This window comes from Trachemys scripta, chromosome 3, assembly GCF_013100865.1.
Source record: "Trachemys scripta elegans isolate TJP31775 chromosome 3, CAS_Tse_1.0, whole genome shotgun sequence".
NCBI lineage: Eukaryota > Metazoa > Chordata > Testudines > Emydidae > Trachemys > Trachemys scripta.
The window spans coordinates 66,835,902-66,859,018 of NC_048300.1; the positions used below are offsets into that span (position 1 = coordinate 66,835,902).

General features: G+C 43.6%; 1 protein-coding gene across 3 annotated transcripts in view; it reads left to right on the plus strand.

Moving 5' to 3' along the window:
* The window catches only part of SMYD3 (SET and MYND domain containing 3), a 634,393-nt gene that overhangs the window by 230,108 nt on the left and 381,168 nt on the right, over positions 1-23,117 (plus strand). Inside the window, exon 1 of one of the 3 annotated variants that reach the window (XM_034764986.1) lies at positions 6,092-6,183. The exons of 1 other annotated variant lie outside the window; for it this stretch is intronic. In XM_034764986.1, the coding sequence (XP_034620877.1) occupies positions 6,175-6,183 (9 nt within the window). In that variant the 5' untranslated portion in view covers positions 6,092-6,174. Of the gene's footprint in view, positions 1-6,091; positions 6,184-23,117 lie in introns of those variants that run through there. One more of the 3 variants, XM_034764987.1, reaches the window with a different exon arrangement.

The following is a 23,117-nucleotide window of genomic DNA, read 5'->3' on the forward strand; positions in this document are numbered from 1 at the left end:
CCCAGGTTCCAGACAAGAGGTGAGTCAGGCATGAGTAACTGAGACTAGATTATCATCTACCAGGAGGGAATGGAATCTCCTAGCAAACCAGAGATGGCAGAAAGCATTACTCACAGATGCTACTGTGTGAGGAGAGCTTAACATCAGTGAGCAACCCAACAGCATTCTAAACTACGGGCTGAATAAACTAATTGTGGGAATATACATTTATTCCTGAATGGTGCCCTATTCTCCCACAACAGAGGCAGAAGTTCCAGGTCTGTGAATAGGCATAGGCAAGCTGTGGATGGTCTGCAAATTCTCTGGGGTCAGCATGAGGGTTGGGGATTGCTCAACAGATGTCTGTTGTGCTACTCATGTATCACACCTCTGGTGCCAACTCTCCATAGCTCTGCAAGTGACCTGCAAATCATGTGTCATCTTCAATACTGATGGCTGTATGGTCAGTTTCTGTGCAGTACGCCCTCCTACAGCTCCAGGCAGTTCCACTGGCCCCACAAAGGTGTAATCAGTATTTCCTCCCAGGAGGGCTCTGCCAAAAAAGGAGTGCTAAAACACGGGCTTGATACAGAAATTTCTGGGTGAAATTCTAAGGCCCATGCTATGCAGGAAGTCAGACTAGATAATCATAATGGCCCCCTCTGGCCTTGAAATCTGTGATTCAACTTGCTGTTGAATCTGTCTCTGTGGTACCAGGAGTCAAGGAAAAGTTGTGTCCAATTATCTTCTTTTATTATTTGTATTGCTGTAGTGCCCAGCGACCCAACTTTATGCTAGGTGTTGTACAAACAAATAGTAAGAGACAGCCCATGTCCTGAAGAGCTTACAGGCTATAGAGGGCAGTAAAAGGAAGTATTGTTATCCCCATTTTACAGATGGGAAACTGAGGCAATGAGTGGAGAGATTAAGTGATTTTCCTGAGTCACACAGGAAGTCTGGGGTAGAGCAGGGAACTCCTGAGTCTCCTTCTAGTGTCCTAGCCACAAGATCATCCTTCCTCTTTAATTTCCCATAACCCCCTCTCCAGTGTGCCCAAGGAATCAAGTCCGGTGTTTCTACTGGAAGAAACATGTTCCCTTTGAGGTCTTTTTTTTCTTTTTAAAGGGTCAGGCCTTTTTTATGCATCCTAAAGAAGCAAAAGTGGGCACAAACATAACTCCCCCCGCCCCCTTTGCAAATCACCTTTGGAATTCATTCCATGCTTTCCTTCTAGAAAAGGAGAAAGTAGGATAAAGACTTACCTCATCCCTTTCAAACAATGTTTTTACAATAGGTGTTTTATATAAAAAGTTTTAAGGCTTCTCTAAAAGAATTGACCAGTGAACTGATTTAAATTGTGACAGGAGTTGAATTTGAAAGATGGCTTTCCAGACGCCTGAGACTTTGGCCTGGTCTACACTTAAAAGTTTTGTCACCATTGCTATGTTAGTTAGGCATGAAAAATATCATATCCTTAACCGACATAACTAGGCTAGCAAAACTCCTAGTGCAGATGCACACATACTTATACCAGCCAAAATGTCATTATTTTGTCAGGGAACTGGTATGAGCTATGCTGTCAAAAGAATTCTTTCGCTAATATAAGCAGGATCTACACTAAGAGGGTTTGCCAGTCCCTCCAAATCCTTTCTAGGGTAGACAACGCCTTTAACTCAGGATGTCACCACTACTTTAAAGTCATGATTGGATGGCTGAATTTGCTTTATTTTGATGTTAAAGAATGATATGCAGCTATAGCACACACTCCTTATAGAATAAGAATTCATTTATTAATTAGCGTATATGTAATTTTCAGTTGTACTGAACATTTATTTTCCTAAGGGTAAGGCCAGCATGTTGTCATTTGGCAGTGGGATTTGACTGCATATCTCTCAATTGTCAGACCTGCCACTGTGTGATGGAAGCAACCAAAATATGTGACAAATAATCAAAATGTGGAGCACCTGTGTTTTGTGGCACCTCACATCATGGTTGACAGACTATAAAGGTTAATAACTATACATCTGCTTTTAAAGATGTTGTTTTCACTGTGTGAGTTAATCACAGAATCATAGAAGATTAAGGTTGGAAGAGACCTCATGAGGTCATCTAGTCCAACCCCCTGCTCAAAGCAGATCCAACCCCAACAATAAACCAGTTATTAAGAAGCAACAACCAAGAAAACAGAAAAATGACTGAGCAGCAATGATTGAGCTCTGGAACGTCAGTGCCCCAGCACAGACCTCTACCATTTGACCTAAAGGAACAAGTGTTATCCTTCATATGGACCAGCCAGCCACTCGTGGAGAATGGAGCATTCATATTGTCAATGGGTTATATAACTATTGGGTTAGATCTCTTAGGTTTTAATCCTGCCCTGGAAAAGGGTAGTATGTGATACCGTGGTTATAAGTACCTAGATTTGGCACATTTTGCCTGAGTGTCAGTTTGGCTGAATGAATGAGACTTGGATTCTGTGGCCATTTCTGCAAGAAGTGATCTTATATAACCTCCCAGTCAAATTATTTATAAAACAGGGGGATGATACTTGCCTGCCTCTTAGTATAAGCATATGAGGCTATGCTCAGGGCCAGGTTGTGAAGTGCATAGAAATATCAACAGCAGTCAGCATGGAAGAGGCGGGTTTAGAATCCATGGCCGCCTGGTTCACAGTCCAGGGCACCTATGCAAAAGGGGATTCTTCAGGAGAAGAGCTGAGAAAGAAAACAAAGGAAATTAGCTGTTATCACCAGCTAGTTAAACAACATATGTACAAACCTCTTAGGGACACAAAAATCCAATCTTGTTCTTAAAAAAGGTAAATTTTATTAAAAACAGGAAGGAAGAAAATACATCTGGAACTTAGACTTTTTGCTAGATTTTAAAAGAGCAATTCCAAAAATTAACACCCAAAATAGCTTTGTTGGGAGTTCAGCATCTGGAGCTAGCACAGAGGAGATCCACAAACCAAAATAAGAAATAAACTTGATTGTGTCTAACTAAACATTCCCTATCCAAATAATTGCTTCTAGGTATGGAGGATACTTTTTCATACCTGGTTCAAACCTTACACAGCATTCCTGCGTATAGCATTGCTGCTCTGTTCCTGCAGCCCAGAGAACAACAGACAAAGGGAAAGTTTCTTTCCCAATTTTAAAAAGTTCTACCTTCCCATTGGCTCTTTTGGTCGGGTGCCCACTCCTTTTCTTTTACCTGTGGGCTTGTTAACCCTTTACAGGTAAAGCAAGCAGAGAACAGCTACCAAGAGGGATTTTACAGCTAACTGGCTTGCTCGGTGTCCATCAAAGGGAGCTCCCCACCACACTTCATTTATCACAACCTCTACATCCTGTCACAACACAAAGTTTTTGTAGCCAGGTAATTAATGTTAAATCAAATCTTGAAGTCCTTACCGAGGCCTGCTGCAGGCAAAAGTCACTTTCACTAACTTTGATGTAAAAGGTCGAGAAAGGCAGCCTACTTGTAAACAACCGTCTGGAGTACCAACGCTTACATCCTAAATCTATCTCATTTCATCCAATTAATCATGGTGCAAATCCTGAAGACCTTATTCAGGAGATGCATCTGACAAAGTGAGTATTCACCCACGAAACCTTATGCTCCAAAATGTCTGTTAGTCTATAAAGTGCCACAGGACTCTTTGTTGCTTTTTTACAGATCCAGACTAACACGGCCACCCCTCTGATACTTAACTTTGAATAAGGTCTTCAGGATTTGCACCATGATTAATTGAATGAAATGAGATAGATTTAGGATGTAAGCGTTGGTTTTCTAAGTACTCCAGGCGGTTGTTTACAAGTAGGCTGCCTTTCTCGAGCTTTTACATCAGTGTACAGTGATGTATCCTTATTTTTTATCTTTATTGTCCAAAGTTTCCACATGTATATCTTTTTTTCTCATCACTCTTCCAGTTTGGATAATTTAGAAGAGATGCCCTCTATTTTTGTCTCAAAGGACAAATTCACTGTGACTGTAGGCCAGAAGTGTATTTGGGCCTTTATTTTCGAAGGCAGTGATTTTATGCTCCATCATTAAAACAGGCTTGATTTCCCACTTCAATACTTGATTAGAATGTAATGTGTAAAGTTACTTGGGCTATGCTAGGGTGTGGCAGCATACCACCCCATCCCCTCACATTGCTGCCTTGCAATTCACTAAACAGCTACAGTTTTTATAACATTTGCCAAAAATGGATACGCTAGTGAATTAGCGATTACAAGATAGTTGGTGAAGGAATGGCTAACAGCTAAATTAAAATGACTTCATAGTATTGATTAACAAGCCTGTATTGTGATGACTATTGACTGTTATCGGTGGATTAGAGTGTATTGTTTTATGGCTCCCTGTGGCAATAACTTGTAAAATAAACCCTTTTATATTTATAATGAACTCATTTGTTATTTCTCATTGTTTTACGGTTGCAATCATTCTGTTGTGCTCAGATCTAGTAAAGGGTTGCCTTTCCAGTTTCATCAGTCTGAAAAGGCAGGAAGTCTGTTCTTTCCTCACTACCAGTAAAGAAAAACTCAAGTGAACTTGTTTGTTTTGTTTTGTTTTTTCTTTTCAGGAAATTGAATCGGATTTTGTACCTTGTCAATGGCAAAATATCAGATTCTGATTTTGATGATGCAGGTGTAAAGTCAGAGTAGTTCCATTAACATCAATATTGTTACTCTGGACTGGCACCAGATCAGAATCTGACCCAAAGTGCATGAAAGTGTTTTCAATTTTACAAGTCTGAGTGGTGATGATGTGCAAAAGTTCATTGTTATCAAAGGGTCTGATGTAACTTCATTCTGCAGATGGTATTTTAAAGATATGAAATATACTCATTTTGAAAAAAATCTGTTCTAGTAAGAAACAATACTGTAATTCTGTTGTGAGCTTTTTCTCCCCATTTTATCAGTGGGGAAAAACTTCAGGTCTTATTTTTTCCCTAGCAAAACCTTACAGGTTTCAGTCATGCTATACCAGTGATGAATTTGGCTTGTGGAAAGAAAACAGAAAACTGCATGATTTAAGGATAAGGTTAATAGTAAAGGTTAATGTCATCTTTGTTACTGATGGGTGACTTCTTACTTGTAAGAACCAAACCAACCTTTTGCCCATTCCCTCAAGAAACCCTGAGTTTTTGACATTCTGAAAAGGTGTGGTAATCCACTGCCACCTGCACCTCGAGATCACACCACCGCTATAGTTTGCTGGTCAGCAGCAAGGTGGCCCACTCTGCTTCAGTGTCAAGTTGTTGGGTGAGGGGAATGCTCCTTTCCCTGGGGGCCGCATCACAGAAAAGTTAAGTGATACAGCCTGTCTTCTGTATTTATTTAAGTGAATGGTGCATTCTGGGTGATATAGAGTAGGGCGGTCCCAGAGGCCTCCTCAGTTAGATGAGAACAGCAGGACAGAGCTAGACAGAGGTTACGGAGTACTGCCACCTGGCTGTGACTGTTAAAGAAAGGGTGGGTGAACCAGTTTAATTCCTGCCTCCAGAGATAGGTAGTGAGCAATGCCTTCTCCCATCCAGAAATGGCCTAAACTGGAGGGGTGGGGTGGGCTGGGCTAACTAGCCACTCCTGAAGATAATTTTATTTAGATCTAGGGCTTGTTCTCAGGGTGCAGGGGGAGAGATGCTGAAAAGCTACAAGTGGGAATGGACTTTTGCCAGGGAACTAGGAATATCTAGAAACTAGAGCAGCTGCTTATAGACTAGCTTTTTATTATGAAAATGTGCTCTCATTTAAAATGCAATGAACCTAAAAGCCATAGCTTTGATTGGACAGTGTGTAGGAGAAGTGTTTTAATACAGTCTGTACCTAAAAGTGAAAATAGGAAGTTATGTTTCTTCCAGCTGCATGCTTCCTTTGGCTTTGCAGGTCTTGCAACCCTGTGCTTCATGCATTGCAGGAGAACATGACCTGTAAAAAAAAAAAAACAACAACTTTATTCTCCCTTGAGACAAAAATCAAGGGCATCTCTTCTCAATTAACTAAACTGGAGGAGTGTTGAGAAAAACCAGATACACAAATGGAAACTCTGAGCAATAAAGATAAAACATGAGATACCTGCATCACAACTCACTCTGCACTGATATAAAAGCTAGTTGCAGACAACCCGTCTGGAGTACTTAGAAAACCAACTTTGTGCCAGAAATGTAAGAATTCTCTTGAGCCCCAAATGAGGAAGGTGAGATGGATTTCGTTTCCTTTATAAAATGCTGTTATGCCATCAGTTCTAAATCTATATGTGGCAGAAGATCCCATATACATTTGGGTATGTAGGAAAGACTTGCCAAATTCCTGTGAGGAACCCAACACAAACACCCAGATGGGGAAACATTATACTTATAACCCTCGGTGGCCACAGAGACTGGAAATGAATGCTACATATATCTCTCTTTCAAAATATAGGGTTAGATCCTGATTCTATTATAGATAATTGGGAATTTTGCCACTGACATCAAGGGAACTGGGATTTGGTTCATAGAACGTAAGTAAGGTTGATTGATAGAATTAGGTTTTTATTTTTTAATAATTTTGATAGGTGATATCGATGTTGACTTTTAAGCATTTTAAAATGTTTATCGATTTACAGTTGCACAAAATTATGGGTTTTAACAATTTTTCTTCCATTTTTTGTTGATTTAAATGATGAGGGGGGAATTAACCTGGGCGGTGAGGGGGTGGAAGACAATTATTTAGTGACAGTAGATGTTGAGATTCAAAAAGTTTATGTTTTAATGACTATAAAAGCTTTAATTGTCAACATCATTCATCAAAATATGCAGAATAAATTGTCTTAAACTCTGATCAGTTCTCAAACAGCATTTTTCTTACTGTTCTTCTCTGGCAAATTTAGATTATTATCAATAGAAATATTTTTTTCATTGGTTTTGTGTGTATGGTGAAATTAACATTTGTCAGCATTTACCAATACAAATTCAGTTCTTCTAAGCTTAAACAGAAGGAGGCAAAATATCTTCTGCAGTGACTTAAACTGGGGGAGTTATAAGCTGGGGACGCATCGGTTGGAAGTAACTGAAGAGGAGAAGGACCTCGGAGTCCTGGTTGATCTCAGGATGACTATGAGTCGGCGATGTGACGTGGCTGTGAAAAAAGCTAATGCGGTCTTGGGATGCATTAGGCGAGGTATTTCTTGTAGGGATAGGGAGGTGCTGGTTCCGTTATACAAGGCACTGGTGAGACCTCATTTGGAGTACTGTGTACAGTTCTGGTCTCCGATGTTTAAAAAGGATTAAATCAAACTGGAACGGGTACAGAGAAGGGCCACTAGGATGATCCGAGGAATGGAAAATCTGTCGTATGAAAGGAGACTCGAGGAGCTCGGTTTGTTTACCTTAACCAAACGAAGGCTGAGGGGGGATATGATTGCTCTCTTTAAATATATCAGAGGGATAAATATCAGGAAGGGAGAGGAATTATTTCAGCTCAGTACTAATGTGGACACTAGAACGAATGGATATAAACTGGCCGTCGGGAAGTTTAGGCTTGAAATTAGACGAAGGTTTCTAACCATCAGAGGGGTGAAGTTTTGGAACAGCCTTCCGAGGGAAACAGTGGGGGCGAAAGACCTCTCTGGCTTTAAGATCAAGCTTGACAAGTTTATGGAGGGAATGGTTTGATGGGATACAGTGATTTTAGTCAATAGGTCGATAACAATGGTCAATGATGGGATATTAAAAGTTACTACAGAGAACTTTTCCAGAAGGTCTGGCTAGAGAATCTTGCCCACATGCTCGGGGTTTAGCTGATTGCCATATTTGGGGTCGGGAAGGAATTTTCCTCCAGGGTAGATTGGCAGAGGCCCTGGAGGTTTTTCACCTTCCTCCGCAGCATGGGGCAGGGGTCGCTTGCTGGAAGATTCTGAGCAACTAGAAGTCTTTAAATAATGATTTGGGGAGTTCAACAGCTAAGTCAAGGGAGAGAATTCTTCCAGGAGTGGGTGGGTCAGGTTTTGTGGCCTGCATCATGCGGGAGATCAGACTAGATGATCATAATGGTCCCTTCTGACCTTAGAGTCTATGAGTCTAAGCTGGACTAAAGGACATGGCAAAAGTGATTTTGAGTGGTTGGAAAAGGATTAAAAGCTACTATAGTGTGGATTGACTGGCATTTCTTGTCCTGGTGTCCTTGTTCCATGGCTCTGTGGAATTGCAGTTCACTGAGGTTTTTTTCTGAAATTTCTGGCACCAGCTGCTGAGGGGCTAGTGATGGCAGTGCCCTTTATTTCAGAGTCTCTTTTCTTTCTTGTGCAATGGTGGTATTTGAAATGTGTCCACTACTTTGAAAGTTTGTACCTCTGGAGAGATTCCCTATTCATACAACAGGGAATACTGGCCCAACTGGTGGTAATTCTCAAACCAGTAGAAACTTTTAAACCAACAGTACAGCTGCTGTACCTGGCACATAGTTGTAACTATGATGGTGCATTGGCAATCCATGGCTAGTGAGCTAGCTAGATGGACAAGTGTGTAGATGGTGATGGGGGGCCAGATTTTAAGGTGTATGCTGAGTAAAGGTGATCAACATTTCGCTAATGAATTTTTTTGGTCAAAAATGGCCTTTTTTTGGCCTTTTAAAAATAATGAACATTAATGAAAAATGTTTTTTTTAAAAAACAAAGTAAAAAAAACCCAAATATTCTTCATTTTTGGATTTCCTCTTTTTCCTCCTTGTGTAAAAAAGGGTGGGGAAACATCATGCACATTTTCCAAATTGGTGCTTTTCAGAAACAAAACTGTTTTTGAAATTTTTACAGTTTCCTCCCTGTCTTTTTGACAATCTCTAATGTGAAAGATGTTTGAATTCTGATTACCTCTTCCCTTTATGTTGGGCACCAGAGTGTGGCAGTTTAAACAAAATGAGGAGGAGGAGATTCTCATTTGTTTTCCCCCATGAATATTTCTGTTTTCTGCTGCTTTCCCATTGCGTGGTATCAACTCTCTCGGGGGATGCGTTAACAATCGGATGGTTTTCCACTCTGAAATATTGGAAGCTATTTATGAGGGTAGAGACTATAATGACCAATAAGGCTGATGAAAGATAATGAACTACTGCTTCCAAACCACAACAAGAGTGTCCATTTACCCCAAACCATCCCTGCCATCCAGCTACTGCTCCACAGGGCCGGCGCTTCCATTTAGGCGACCTAGGTGGTCGCCTAGGGCACCAGAATTTGGGGGGGCAGCATTTTGCTGCCCTCAGCGGCAATTCGGCGGCAGGGGGGGTCCTTCCGCGCTCCGGGTCTTTGGCAGCAATTCTGCGGCGGGTCCTTCACTCGCTCTGGGACCCACCGCTGAAGTGCCCCGAAGACTGGGAGCATGGAAGGACCCCCCTACTGCAGAATTGCTGACGATGACTGGGAGCGCGGAAGGACCCCCGCCTAGGGCGCCAAAAACCCTGGCGCCGCTCCTGCCTCTCCAATATTCTGTGGTTTTGAGAAGAGATTTAGGTGTAATTCTGCATGACACTAGACACTTAGCAAAAATGGCTTGCTGATGATTGCTCCATTGAAAATGGAGAGGGCATAGCTTAGAGATACTGACTGAGTTTTGCCCTATTGAAGGTGTAAGTTGTTTCCAACCTCAAGTGCTTTGGCGACCCGCATTGTGGGTCACAGCTCAAAGGGGCTTCTGTGGGGCTGCTGCTCCTCCTCCCACGTAGATGGACAGGGCATGCATGAGAGGGCGGAGTCCTGGAGTTTCTCTCCTCCCCTGAGCTGACACAGTGGAGTGGGGAGAAAGTAACCTGCACCCGGCAAAGGCTGACACAGTTTGATTTTCCCTGTGGAGCAAGGAGGGATCTAGGGACTGAATCGTGTTCCTCGGAGTCACAGGTTCCTGGTCTGCACTTGGGGCAGAGCAGCTACCTCCTAAGGATAGGTTGTGTTGTTACAATCTAGTCCCATATGCTTATAAGTGATTAGACACCACCATGTAACACAGTGTAACCTCAGTAAATGGTTAAGTCTCACCAGAGCAAGCCAACGGTTTGTAACAATTAAAAAAAAAAAAAGATTTTTTTCCACCCTGAGAAGCATAGAAGCTGTGACTGGATTGGCTGTTTGAAATGGTCATTATGAAAAGCAGGGTAACTGACTGACCAAAAAATACAAACATACAAAATGCAATTAGCATGGCTTGTATTTTAATTTCTACCATTAGGTTGCTTATAGAGACTGCTAGTCAGCATACCAAACAGGAAAATAAAGATATGTTCATTTTGTGCTCTAAATCTTCAGCTGTTGGAACATCAGTTAGATTAGAAGAGCTCCACCAGAGTTGACTGTTTAAGATTCCTGTCTACAGAATGGATTTGCCCCAACTACAGCCCCTGGTGTAGCTGCCTTAGTACAACCTCTGGTATGGACAGGCAAACCGTTCTTCACACCCATGCATCTTACTCTAGATTCAATCAGGAGAAAGCTCCACTAGCACAAATAGTGGCTTTGCTACTCTACACTAGGGCGTGCCCTGGTGCAGCAAGGCCAGTCGCTGGCCACTGATGATTGAAATTGGGGCAAATTCTCAGTGTAGATGAGGCCTATGTCTTGATAGTCCCCTACCTGCAGTAGAAGAGATGCCTTCAGGGATCACAGGTCCTGCTAGGAGGACTGGGTAGAGGGATATTAAATCCCCATCGCTCCTCTCTTTCCCTCATAATAGCCACTTTCCTGTAACAAAATTCAAGCAAGTTGCAGGTAGTCACTAGAATCTCTGTAATAAAGTCCTTCATGACCATTAATATGTACAGTGAGTGTCTTTCTCACAACAGGAGTGGTCAAGGGATACAGTAGGATAATATAAGAAAGGCAGCAGTAATGAATAATTATATGCATAATGTCATTGACACTCATTTATCCCTTATAGCTTAGGAAATATCCAGGAGGTCACCAGAGGGAGGAGGGAACAAACAAATGAACAGCAACAAAATCGAGCAAGCCCTCCCCTTCTTCTCCTTTAGACCTACTTATGCCTGAAATCTCTTCTTGCTTTAGGAAACTGTGGATACGTATAACACTGCAAAAACAAAACAAAACATGGCAGTGAGTCTCAGAACCTGGGTAAACTGACTCAGGCTCGTGGGGCTCAAGCTACGTGGTTAAAATGACAGTGTAGGTGTAGATGTACTCTGGCTGGAGCTCGGGGTCTGAGACCCTCTCCCCTTTCTGGGTTTCAGAATCTGGGCTCCAGTCCGAGCGAGAATCTCTATGCTGATATTTTTAGCCCCATACTGCTAGCCCAAGTCAGGTGATCTGGGCTCTAAGACTCACTGCTGTAGTCTAGACATATCCTAATTATACCAGGGTGCTAATTCAGTTCACTTTTAAGTACCGAAATCATGAAGAATCTCTGGTAGCAATTAACAGACATCTAGTCACAAAGCAAGCATCATCCTGATCCCATTCAACTCAATGGGAGTTTTGTCATTGGCTTTAATGGGAGGAGGATCAGATTGTTAATAGAAAATAACTAGTAATAAACCTTGGGTTAAAGTTTTGTGACTGGTGGTCATATGTATGATTTCCCCCAAAGTGTATGTGTAGCTTATTGGTGTAACATTTGCCTTTTTTCACCCCATTCCCTCCCTACGGTTGTTACCCTCATTGTTTATTATCCTGTTTGTTCTTTAAGCTCTTTGGGGAAGTGCCTCGCCTCTTGCTTACTCCACTGTAAATCAGGAATAACTCCATTAAAGTCTATGGCGCTACATCAATATGAAACTAGTTTATAGTCTATGAGTGAGAGGAGAATCAGTTTGATGCATTTTTATTTGCTCTATAAAGCACCTAGCACACTTTTGGGAGCTGACATAATAATAATAAAGCCACTGTAGAAGTATTTTTCAGCATGTAGCTAAATCACCACAGTCTAGGAGACCATTTCTGGTTCTTAACATTTTTGGAACTAAAAAGATTTATTAATTCCATTCATCTCCCAGATAAGGGATCTCCGCAGCTGTACCAAGAGTATTTTTAATTTCTCTGTGCTCCGAAATCAGAACTATTTTTTGAAGTAAGCTTGGCTACAGCAGCTTATGATGTTAATTGGTTCATTGAAAGTAAATAGTAAAAATTAGCACTTCCAGCATATAGCTGTGACTGAACTTGGTAATCATAAATGGGTCATTTAAACATTCCAATATGTTTGTTCACTTTTTCATTGCTGTCTTCTATACTTATAGACCTTAATTAGTTCTTTACAAACCTCCTTTAAAAGGAAGTGTCCTTACAGATCTCCACTCTTTGGTCATGTGTCCTCATGTGCAAAACTTCAGGAGCGGAAGTAAATTTCTTGTAGTTCCTGGACATTACTGAATAGACATTCTGTACGCCTGACTTAAAATCACAGAAGTGTAAGACTGGAAGGGATCTTGAGAGGTCATCAAGACCAGTCTGCTGTGCTGAGGCAGACCAAGGAAACCTATACCATCCCTGACAAGTATCTGTCCAACCTGCTCTCAAAAACCTCCAATGACAGGAATTCCACAGCCACCCCTGATAGCCTATTCTAGTACTTAACTATCCTTACAGTTAGAAAGTCTTTCCCAACATCCAACCCAAATCTCCCCAACTACAGACTAAGTAGGTTACTTCTTGTCCTACCTTCAGTGGATGTAGAGAACAACTGACCACTATCCTCATTATACTTGCATAGTAATAAACAGTGAAATACAGCATATCTTCTTCCAGGCAATCAGTTTAACCCAAATGCAGAGGAAGCATTTAAAGATAAATACACACACACACAGCATTCTTTTCCATGTGATTATATTTTCTGCCATTAGTTTTTAGTAGCCCATTTTGGACATTTTGGGGATTGTCGAGTATTCTTTAATAGAATTATAGTTGTGGGGAAACAGAAGAGAAAGAGTACATGTACAAGGCACCTTTCTTTGATCTTGCCTTCTCTAACATAAACATATAGCAACACGTTGCTATATATTATTATTAAACAAACACTCCACTGCACATCTCTCTCCCCTGGGAGAGGATGAAGGAACAAACAAAAGACAGATGTTTGTCTTGTTGCTTAATACACTATTGGAAAGCACTTAGATACTATGGTGATGAGCATGGTTTCAGAAATACAGATAATGGTAAAACAGAATAGTAGAGTTGCAATTTTATACTTAATGTAACACAGAGAGCTACTATAATTTATGAAAAGCATATACCGAAAAGAAAAGTTACGTCTTAAATGAGACTCTGAATATAGATGAAGGAAATATTCACAACATAAGATGGAAGTACTATACTAGTAATTTAAATAGGGCTTTTTCACTGAAAAATTGCCATGTTTCACAATTTTTTCACTTAAAAATGGGCTCCTTCTCCAGTGAAAATCAGCCCATATTTGAGAGAAAATGACCATGTTCCTGGGCAAAGGTGTTTTCCAAAAATGGAATTTTGAATGTTTTCAGTAGGAAAATTGCCATTTTACAGAGGTTTGCAGGAGGACAAACCTTGAGAGATGCAAAATCACTGAAAACATAGCATTAACATTTTTGTGGGAAATTTACCAGAAAACTAGTTTATATTTTCACATTGTAATGTTTCTAATTTGTTCTGAAATCAGTGGCCAAAACCAGAAGAAATACTTAGTTCTGCTGGCCAATAGAAGAGCCTGAGGTTTTTTTTTTTTGTTTTTTTTTTTGACTGACTTCTCTGCTATTTGGGGGAAAAAACAAACTTCATTTTGTTTAAAATCAGGTGCATAATCTATTCCCTATTTCATCTGAAGCAAGACAACAATGGGGCTCATTCTCATAAGAATGGTCTTCTTTATAGTTTGCTTGGACTCTGTTTTCCCTTTATTCTATTCAGTATGTCCTAAGCTTTTGGGGATAGTCCTGAGGTCTTGAACTCTCCCTTAAGAGCTTGAGTCTCAGGCTGAAAGCCTGACCTTAGGCAGCCATGATGAGGAATTTTACATGCCCAGTTTTGTTTAAACTTGTCCTGTTTGGAGAAAGAGGAAAGAAATGTACACTAACCCTAAGAAATATAAAGCCATCAAATAATTCCCTGCAACCCTTTCCAAGTTTCTTTTCAAGAAGAGATAGACACGTGTTTATCCCAGAGGCACAAAATAAAATTCTGAATTAAATCAGTTTTCATCTGAATAAAATAATATCCAGGAAGCCAAAGGCCTTCAATCCAGATCTTGGAGTATGGACCCCTTTGTATTCTGTGCCACCTCTCAACATGAGCCTGGCATGGGCTCATAGCAGGTTTTACCCTTGCTACCAGATTTTAACCTGTTCAAATCATTAAACATATAACAACAAAATGTATTTTTAAAAGTCTGTCAATTTTTATTTAAGGCTATTAATTAAAATTAATCTGATCTTTATGGGTTTTTAACTTCACTACTAAGGTAGGCTGTGTGCAATGTGACTTGTATAAGTGACTGAACTCTTGCATTTTGCCCTGGTATAAAATGAAACAATTCTATATAATCATAGGACTGGAAGGGACCTCGAGAGGTCATCTAGTCCAGCCCCTGCACTCATGGCAGGACTAAGTATTATCTAGACCATCCCTGACAAGTGTTTATGTAACCTGCTCCTAAAAACCTCCAATGATGGAGATTCCACAACCTCCCTAGGCAATTTATTCCAGTGCTTAACAACCGACAGTTAGGAAGTTTTTCCTAATGTCCAACCTAACCCTCCCTTGCTGCAATTTAAGTCCATTGCTTCTTGTCCATTAATGTCAGTTCTGAATTTAAAAAAGAAAATGATGTTTTGTAGGTAGGACTGCATGGCAGCCTTAAAGCAGAGGCAGTGGAATACAAAATCAGCCTTGTTGGGAATGGGAAACAGCTGTTTTTCAGTGGCCTATGTGAAATAGATGATCTTTCCAGTTTAAATTCTAGTAGACATGATTCCTCATAATTAAAATTACCATCACAGTTGGTACCTTCATTGGCAATCAAAGTGCAGTGGCCGTGGATTGAATGGACATGAAGAGTGGTCCCTTGAGGTGATTCTTCTGTGTCAAGATTGGGTACCAATGCTATATTTATTTTTATGGATAATTACAGGACTTCACTCTGCAGGCTGTCAACCTGGTAACTTTCACAAGCATTATGTTCAATTTAAAAAGGAAAAAAAAAAGTTATCCTTTTAGTTACACTCTGGCTTTCTCCCCATCTCCTTGTAATTTAGAATGGAGGATTTTTTGCATTCTTTTGTGTGGTAGTGTATACTCATGTTGATTGAAGACCTAGATGTCTTATGGAATTTGACATCCTTCCAACTTTGATGTCTACAAGAATGGATCTAATCTAAATACAATACTTCCTCCTGCTTTCGGTTTTCTCTGTGGCTGTGTGTGGGCTTCACTTGGGATCAGCTTTACACCATTCAAATTGTTGGCAAATACTCAAACTAAACAAAAACTATCCATCTGTTTAAATCTCAGCCAAAACATTAAACCATTCAAAATTAGCAGGCTGTGATGTAATATGATGCACGATTTGACAAGGTGCAAGATAACATAAAAGAAAGAGAGAGACAACATAATGTGTAGTCTACTAAGTGGGGATGCACACAGATCCTAAAATTCATGATTCTGGAAATTTCAAATTGAAGACTGAAGAAATCCAAGAAAATCCAAATTGTGAATAGATAAAAGACAGAACGTTAAAGACAGATCCAATTCAATGTTGCCTAGTAGGAGAAAATCACCATCAGAAGAGGAATGCAAGAACCAGGGGAAAAATACAAGTGTTGGGGGGCGGGAGTGAGTTTGAGTTTGTAACTCAGGGCCAGCCACAGGAACATGAGAGAATAGAAGAAACGTGCTAAATTTCTGGTCAAGAAATGACTGACTGATTTAATAATTTCACTGAAGAAGATACTACAATGAAGAACCGTTTTCTTCTTAAATAAAACTCTGACATATCAACATTTGAAGTAATAGCTGGCTGCATGCTGCTTACATGCTGACTTTGGACTCCCACTCCATTCCATTTCTTCATATTGCATTCACTGCACTCCATCCAGTGTTGATTCAAAAATCAAAATAAAAAGTCCTTCCCTTGTTAATTCTGGCACTTGAACGATCATTGCCTGCCTGTCTTCATGCATGCCCGCAGCTTTTTAAAGTCACTTTTCTAGAGGCCCAACAGCATCCTGCCCCAGGCTCTTCATGCACTTGAATTCGGTGTGTTTATATGGGATGGAAGTCACTGCCCAATGTGTATGCAGTTTTCTTTTCTTTTCTTTTTTTTTAAATCTTAGTTTATCTGCTAAAGCCCAGTTACTGTATTAATGGTTTTGTTTCAGAACTAGCTGGCCTGTCTACCTACCTACTTAGTTTAGCTCAGGGGTTTTCAAAGTTCATTGCACCGCGACCCCTTTCTGAACAACAAAAATTACTACACAACCTCAGGAGGGGGAACCAAAGTCTGAACCTACCCAAGCCCTGCCACCCCAGATGGGGGAGGGGGGACTGGGACCAAAGCCTGAACCCCACCACCCCGGGCAGGGGGCCAAAGCTGAAGCCATAGGGCTTCAGCCCCAGGCAGTGGGCCTGTAATCTAAGCCCTGCCACCCAGGGATGAAGCCCTCAGACTTCTGCTTTGGCCCCGGGCAGTGGGGCTTGGGTAGGGCTGCCAACTTTCTATTGGCACAAAACTGAACACCCCAGCCCTGCCTTTTCTCCGAGGCCCCACCCCCCACTCACTAAATTCCCCCTTCCTCCATGGCTTGCTCTCCCCCACCCTCACTCACTTTCACTGGCTAAGGCAGGAGGTTGGGGTGCGGGTCAGGGCTCTAAATGGGGGTGCAGGCTCCAGGGTGGGGCCAGAAATTAGTGGTTCAGGGTGCAGAAGGGGGCTCTGGTCTGGGGCAGGGAGTTGGAGTGCAGGAAGGGGTGAGGCCTCCTGCTGGGGGTGCAGGCTCTGGAGTGGGGCTGGGAATGAGGGGTTTGGGGTACAGGAGGGGGCTCCAGCCTGGGGGGCTGAGGCCAAGGATATTCGGAATGTGGGAGGGGGCTGCGGGTTGAGGCAGGGGGTTGGGGTGTGGGAGGGATGAGGGCTCTGGGCTGGGAGTGCTGGTTCTGGGGTGGGGCTGGGGATGAGGGATTTGGGGTGCATGAGGGGGGTCCAGGCTGGGGTGTGTGGCTGAGGGATTCGGAGTTGGGGAGAGGGCTCTGGGCTAGGGCAGGGGGGGTGAGAGCTCTGGGGTGCAGGAGGGGACTCCATTGTTTCGCGGGAGCTCAGTGATCAGGGTTTGGGTGCAGGAGGGGATACTGGCTCTGGGCTGGGTGTGCAGGCTTTGGAGTGGGGTCAGAGATGAGGGGTATGGGGTGCAGGAAGTGACTCCAGGCTGGGGGGTGCTCAGGGCTGGGGCAGTAGCTCAGGGTTGGGGCACAGGCTTACCTTGGGCGGCTCCTGGTCAGCAGCACAGCCGGGGCGGGGGGGGGGGGGGGGGGAAGGCAGGCTGCCTGCCTGTCCTGGGGCACCATGCTGCACCCTGGAAGCAGCCAACAGATCTGGGTCCTAGGCGAGGGGGGGGTGACAGGAGGGTCCATGGCATGCGCTGCTTTCGCCCGCAGGCACGGTGCCCCCTCAGCTCCCATTTGCCAGTTCCTGCCCAATGGGAGTGTGGAGTTGGTGCTCAGGGTAGGGTCAGCACGTGGAGCCCCGTGACTCCCCCGCCTAGGAGCCAGACCTGCTGGCCACTTTCGGGGCACAGCACGTTGCCCCAGGACAGGTAGGGACTAGCCTGCCTTGGCTCCGCAGCACTGCTGACTGGAGCCGCTAGGTTCCCTTTTCGACCAGGTGTTCCAGTCGAAAACCAGACACCTGGTCACCCTAGACTCAGGCTTAAGTCAGCCCTGGTGACCCCACTAAAATGGTCTCATGACCCACTTTTGGTGTCCCGACCCACAGTTTGAGAACCCCTGGTTTAGCTTATACCATCCATACCCCCAGGGGTGGCGGGTTTGTAGAAATTTTGGTGGTGCCCAGAACCTGCCCGCCCAAACTCTGCCCTCCACCTGACTAAGGCTCTGGGATGGAGTTTGGGTGCTGGGTGCAGGCTCCGGGGGGGGGCAGGGGGGGGGGGTGCAGGAGAGGGTGAGGGGTGCAGTCTCTGGGAGGGAGTTTGGGGGCAGGCTCTGGGCGGGGGCAAGGGGTAGGGGTGCAGGAGAGGGTGAGGGGTGCAGTCTCTGGGAGGGAGTTTGGGGGCATGCTCTGGGCTGGGCAAGGGGTCGGGTGCAGGAGGGGATGGGGGTGCAGGCTCTAGGAGGGAGTTGGGTGCAGGCTCTGGGCTGGGGGTGCATGTGCAGGAGCGGGTGAGGAGTGCAGGCTCTGGGACGGGGTTTGGGTGCAGGCTCTAGGCTGCGGGTGTGGGTGTAGGAGGGGTGAGGGGTGCAGGCTCTGGGAGGGAGTTTGGGGGTGGGAGGGGGTGTGTGGCAAGGGGGGTTACAGGCTCTGGGAGGGAGTTTGGGGTTAGGAGGGGGTACAGGGGTGAGGGCTGTGGGGCTGAGGATGAGGGGTTTGGAATGTGGGAGGGGGCTCAGGGCTAGGGCAGAGGGTTGGGGTGTGGGGTGGGGCTGGGAATGAGGGGTTCATGATGCAAGAGGGGGCTCAGGGCTGGGGCAGAGGATTAGGGTGCGGGGGGATGAGGGCTCTGTCTGGGGCTGGGGTTGAGGGGTTTGGGGGCGTTGGAGAGGCTCAGGGCTAGGGAAGAAGGGCAGGAGAAGGGCAGCCTGCCTTGTCATTAGTGGATGGGGGGCACTAGGACCCTCTGGCAGCAGTTGATGCTGGAAGCCGGCAGAGCAGAGGCAGCATGAGCTGCAGGCTCGGGGCTGGGGGAGGTGAGTGGGGGTAGCAAGTGGGGGCAGGGGGACACTTGGGGGAGGTGCGCGGGGGCAGCAGGCAGGGCCGGGGGAGAGACCCAGCCCCAAACATTGGTGGAGCCGGGCCCCCGGGCTCTGAATATTGCTGGAGCCCGGGCACCACAAATGTATATAACTTGCTGCCCCGGCATACCCACTCTTCTAAATACATTCTCCCAGTCGCTCCAGTGCATTGGTGATACTGGGTGAAATTCATCCCTGTGCACCTCTTAAGTCAGTATAGATCTTAGGTGGGAATTAAGTAGTGCCAAAGGGCTTTGATCTTTTACCCAGGGGTGAATTTTACCCACTGAGACTCCTGCAGAACAATCTGGGAATTGTTTTGGCTGAAATACCTTCAGGAAGTATGTTTGTCAGGGTCAAATGGATCCTCACAAGAGCTCTCTGCCAATGTCTATGCAAATGTTTCACATTCAGCATCTGTCCCGACTGTCTTTAGGTTAGAACTGGGCATGATTGAGGTCTGCGTGATGCGGGGGGTATGATACAATTCTGCATGGTGATCCATACATGTAAAGAATTGCATCAAAGGGAAATAGATTCGGGGGATTTTCATGTATTTTCTTCTCAAAATACATTTATAAAATGCCAACATTGTGCTTTACAAACAGATCTAAGACACATTTTCTGCCTCTGACCGATATTTTTGATTGTTTCTAAGGATGATTTTGGTCTGTAGACAATTTGAGTTGCACATTTGCAAACTGTAACTAAATGGCGCTGTCAGCTCTTCAGTAAGCACTGGCTGCCATCACAAAATGTTGTTTGCTATTACTAGATACACACCAATGGTTCCAAGTCCCCAGATTTCAAACAGCTTCTTACTGCTATTTCCATTAGAGTCACCATTGACAGAAAAGGCCAGTAGGGAAATAGATGTATTAAGTAATCAGAGTGAAAGTCTGAAAATAGTAAATAATGGAAAATGTAAAGAGAAGTAAAAATGCATGCCACAAACAAGTCACAAGGGCTCTGATAAGAAAGTAAGAAAGAAAAAATGTAGCTCCTTAAACCATTAGAGCTTCTAGGAGGCAAGGATCAGAATGTTTCATTGTCAATTTAGCTCTCTTGACTACATATAGTATGTTAAAAGAATAATGCATGGTGATTAAGTCTATAGAAGCTGAACAGTTTTACCTTCCTTTTTCCTTTCCTTTGTCCATGCAGATCTTCCATGGACACAGGGAAACAATGACAATTTTTTAAGACCTTGCACCCCAAAAAGCTTCTTGAGTGATACGATACATAGGTGACCCTTTAGTCTCCACTGTATACCCACTGAGTCCAATGGACTGGAGAGGATAATATGCCTATTTTTGTTCTGCTGTGAATTTTTTTGTTTTGTTTCTGTCCCATGTGAGTACCAAACCATATGAGTAGTTAGACAAGTTATGGCATCAGAATCATGTATATTTTTAGGTTTTAAATACATTTATCTGTTCGTTTTGATTTGTTGTTAACTTTTAATGATGTCTTGAATTAGCAACTCACATGTTTATAGTTAAAGGCAGTACGTATACATCACTCAAAGCCTTAACTGAGTATTATTTGTGTCCATGAACTTAGCAGAATTATTTGGAAAGTGTACTTTTCACTTCATTACCCATCTCCTTTGGGAACAAGATTGATGTTTCTCTGAAATTCTGTTTGTTTAAGCTACCTACTTTTCATTGTCTGTGTAAATTACAATAATATGTTTTCCTTGGACATTTTAACAGGTCTTACATTAGCAATTGCGTCATTGCATTTTTAATTTAGATAAACTTTCAATTTAATATTTGCATTTTTCAACTACCTAAAACATCAAAGAATATCAGGTCTTAATAAAACAAGCAATGCTGAGACCTACTGGGAGATGATGACCTAATTAGATAGTGTTGTAACATCCACAGCAGAAGAGTATCCAAAAGTTTTCCTTCCACTTACACAAACAAGATCAATAAATCAGAAAGGGACTTTCATTTTAGAACAAAGGGATGATAATATAAACCCTCAGATTAAACAATGCTGCTGACAAGGAATGCAGCCAGATAATGCTCTCTGTTCTATTGTGCTCTTGACTAAATTGCTTATTTGGTTATAAAAATTTTTACTGATAGATATTTAGAATTGAGTGTTACTGAAGTCAGGAACCAAATGATCTCTGTTTTGTAGGTATTCTAAAATTCAGTGCCAGCTTATTCCCTTCCACCTTAAAAGCTACTGCCTGGTACTTTTTGGAAGAGGATCTTCATAGAAACTCCTTCTCAGAGATTCCTCCCATCAAAGGGAATGGGATTCCCCTCCTTCATATCTAGTGGATCCAGTGACAGACTAGGGTCATCCATGTGGAGGACTTCTGCTCCTGAACCAGCTCTGAGGGTCCCCCCTTCCCCAGTGGCCCTCCCTTCTGGTAGCATGACTGTAAGAGTGACTGATGTGAAATTCACCTCTATGCCGGGGGCCTGCACAAGGTCTATGTGCCACTTAATTCCAACTGCAGTTCTTAGAACAGAGCTTACCTGGGACTTAAGTGTTTCACAGGCCTTCTGTAGGAGGCTCTTTCTTCCCCCCACCATTATCTCCCCCTCTCCCCCCCGGCCAAAAATCTGTGTGTTTGAATAGGTACGTGACTTTATTGAACAACCTGGAATGCAAACTTATATTGAGAGACTAAATATTTGGACTACCTGTGCATTAACATAGGAGGATCTTATGGGTACTAATGGTTCTTCAGAAAAGAGCAAAAAGAAACAGTGGTGTGGAAATAAACCAGAACAGAATTTTGTTGGAATTAGCAAGTGTAAAGAAAATGTGCTTCTATTTGAGATGTGTGAAAAGTCTTTTATTGATACAAATAAGTCAGTTTATAGTGAAATTAATATAAGTATGACAATGAATCAATAGGAAAACAAATAGGAAATAGCTCAGTAATATATCTTCTAGATAGAACTATTCACATAATAGTGAGAAAATAATAGTGCATAAAAAGTTGGCGGTGTGTGTGTGTGTGTGTGTGTGTGTGTGTGTGTGTGTGTGAAGGGAAAGGAAAGGAAAGGAAAGGAAACAGTGAATATGAATTCATGCAAAGGATTTTTGAGAAGAAAAAATATTTCAAGAATAAATTCATTTGTGAAATTATAATCCAATACACCATTTGGGAATATGTACAATTCCAATTGAGCAAAAAATCTTTGTGGTTTAGCATGATATATAAATGTATTAACTTGTTGCAGAATCCCATTCTCCTGATGTTGCTAATTTATTTGAAAAAAGAACTAAATCAATTAATGGAGGATCGGTCCATCAATGGATATTAGCCAGGATGGGCAGGAATGGTGTCCCTAGCCTCTGTTTGCCAGAAGCTGGGAATGGGTGACAGGGGATGGATCACTTGATGATTACCTGTTCTGTTCGTTCCCTCTGGGGCACCCGGTATTGGCTACTATCGGAAGGCAAGGATACTGGGCTAGATGGACCTTTGGTCTGACCCAGTATGGCCGTTCTTATGGTAATTTATTTCTTTTGTTGAATATATTTGTTACTGTGACGGGGTTGGGACTCACCACCCAGTGCCCCCTGCTGGTCGTCCTCAGGAATTAGCTCAGTCCAGTGGAGCGCCCCCTCCTGATGGTGTCCCGTCCGTCATCTTGCCCTCGGTTGGCGTCTGAGCCCGCGTCGCTCACCAACTCGCGGCATCCTTTTCGAGCCACTGCTCTCCGGCAGTGCCCTTAGTCCATCCTCGTCCCCTTCCAGGGGTGGGACAATCCGCTGTCTCTCTGCACCCTGGCCATCGTGGGCTACTGCACCTCTAAAGTCACACCCCTCTTGGCAGGGGGATGGGGCAGCCCAAGACGGTCACGCCCGTCGGCCAGGTGTAAGGCAAGGAGCAAGGGGGGGACCCAGACCCGCACACTACTCTGGGTCCCAACCCAGGGACCCTCTAGTGGCAGCTGTCCTGCCCTCCTTCTCTCCCTCCGTCTGTCCACGTCCCCACGATGGCCAGGGTGCAGGGCCACTTCCCCTTTGGCCCCTCACATGGGCTAGGCCCTTCCCCTCAGGGCCTGCAGCCTGGCAGACACAAGGCTGGAGTTCCCTTCTGCTCCCCCGGGCCTGCCTAGCACTGCGCTGTCCCAGGTGCTAGTCTCCCATCTCTGGAGACAGACCTTCCCCTGTCGAAGGTCTGGGATAGACTGCCTGCTCTCTCCCTGAGCAGCCTTTTTATATGGCTGAGCCTGGCCCTGATTGGC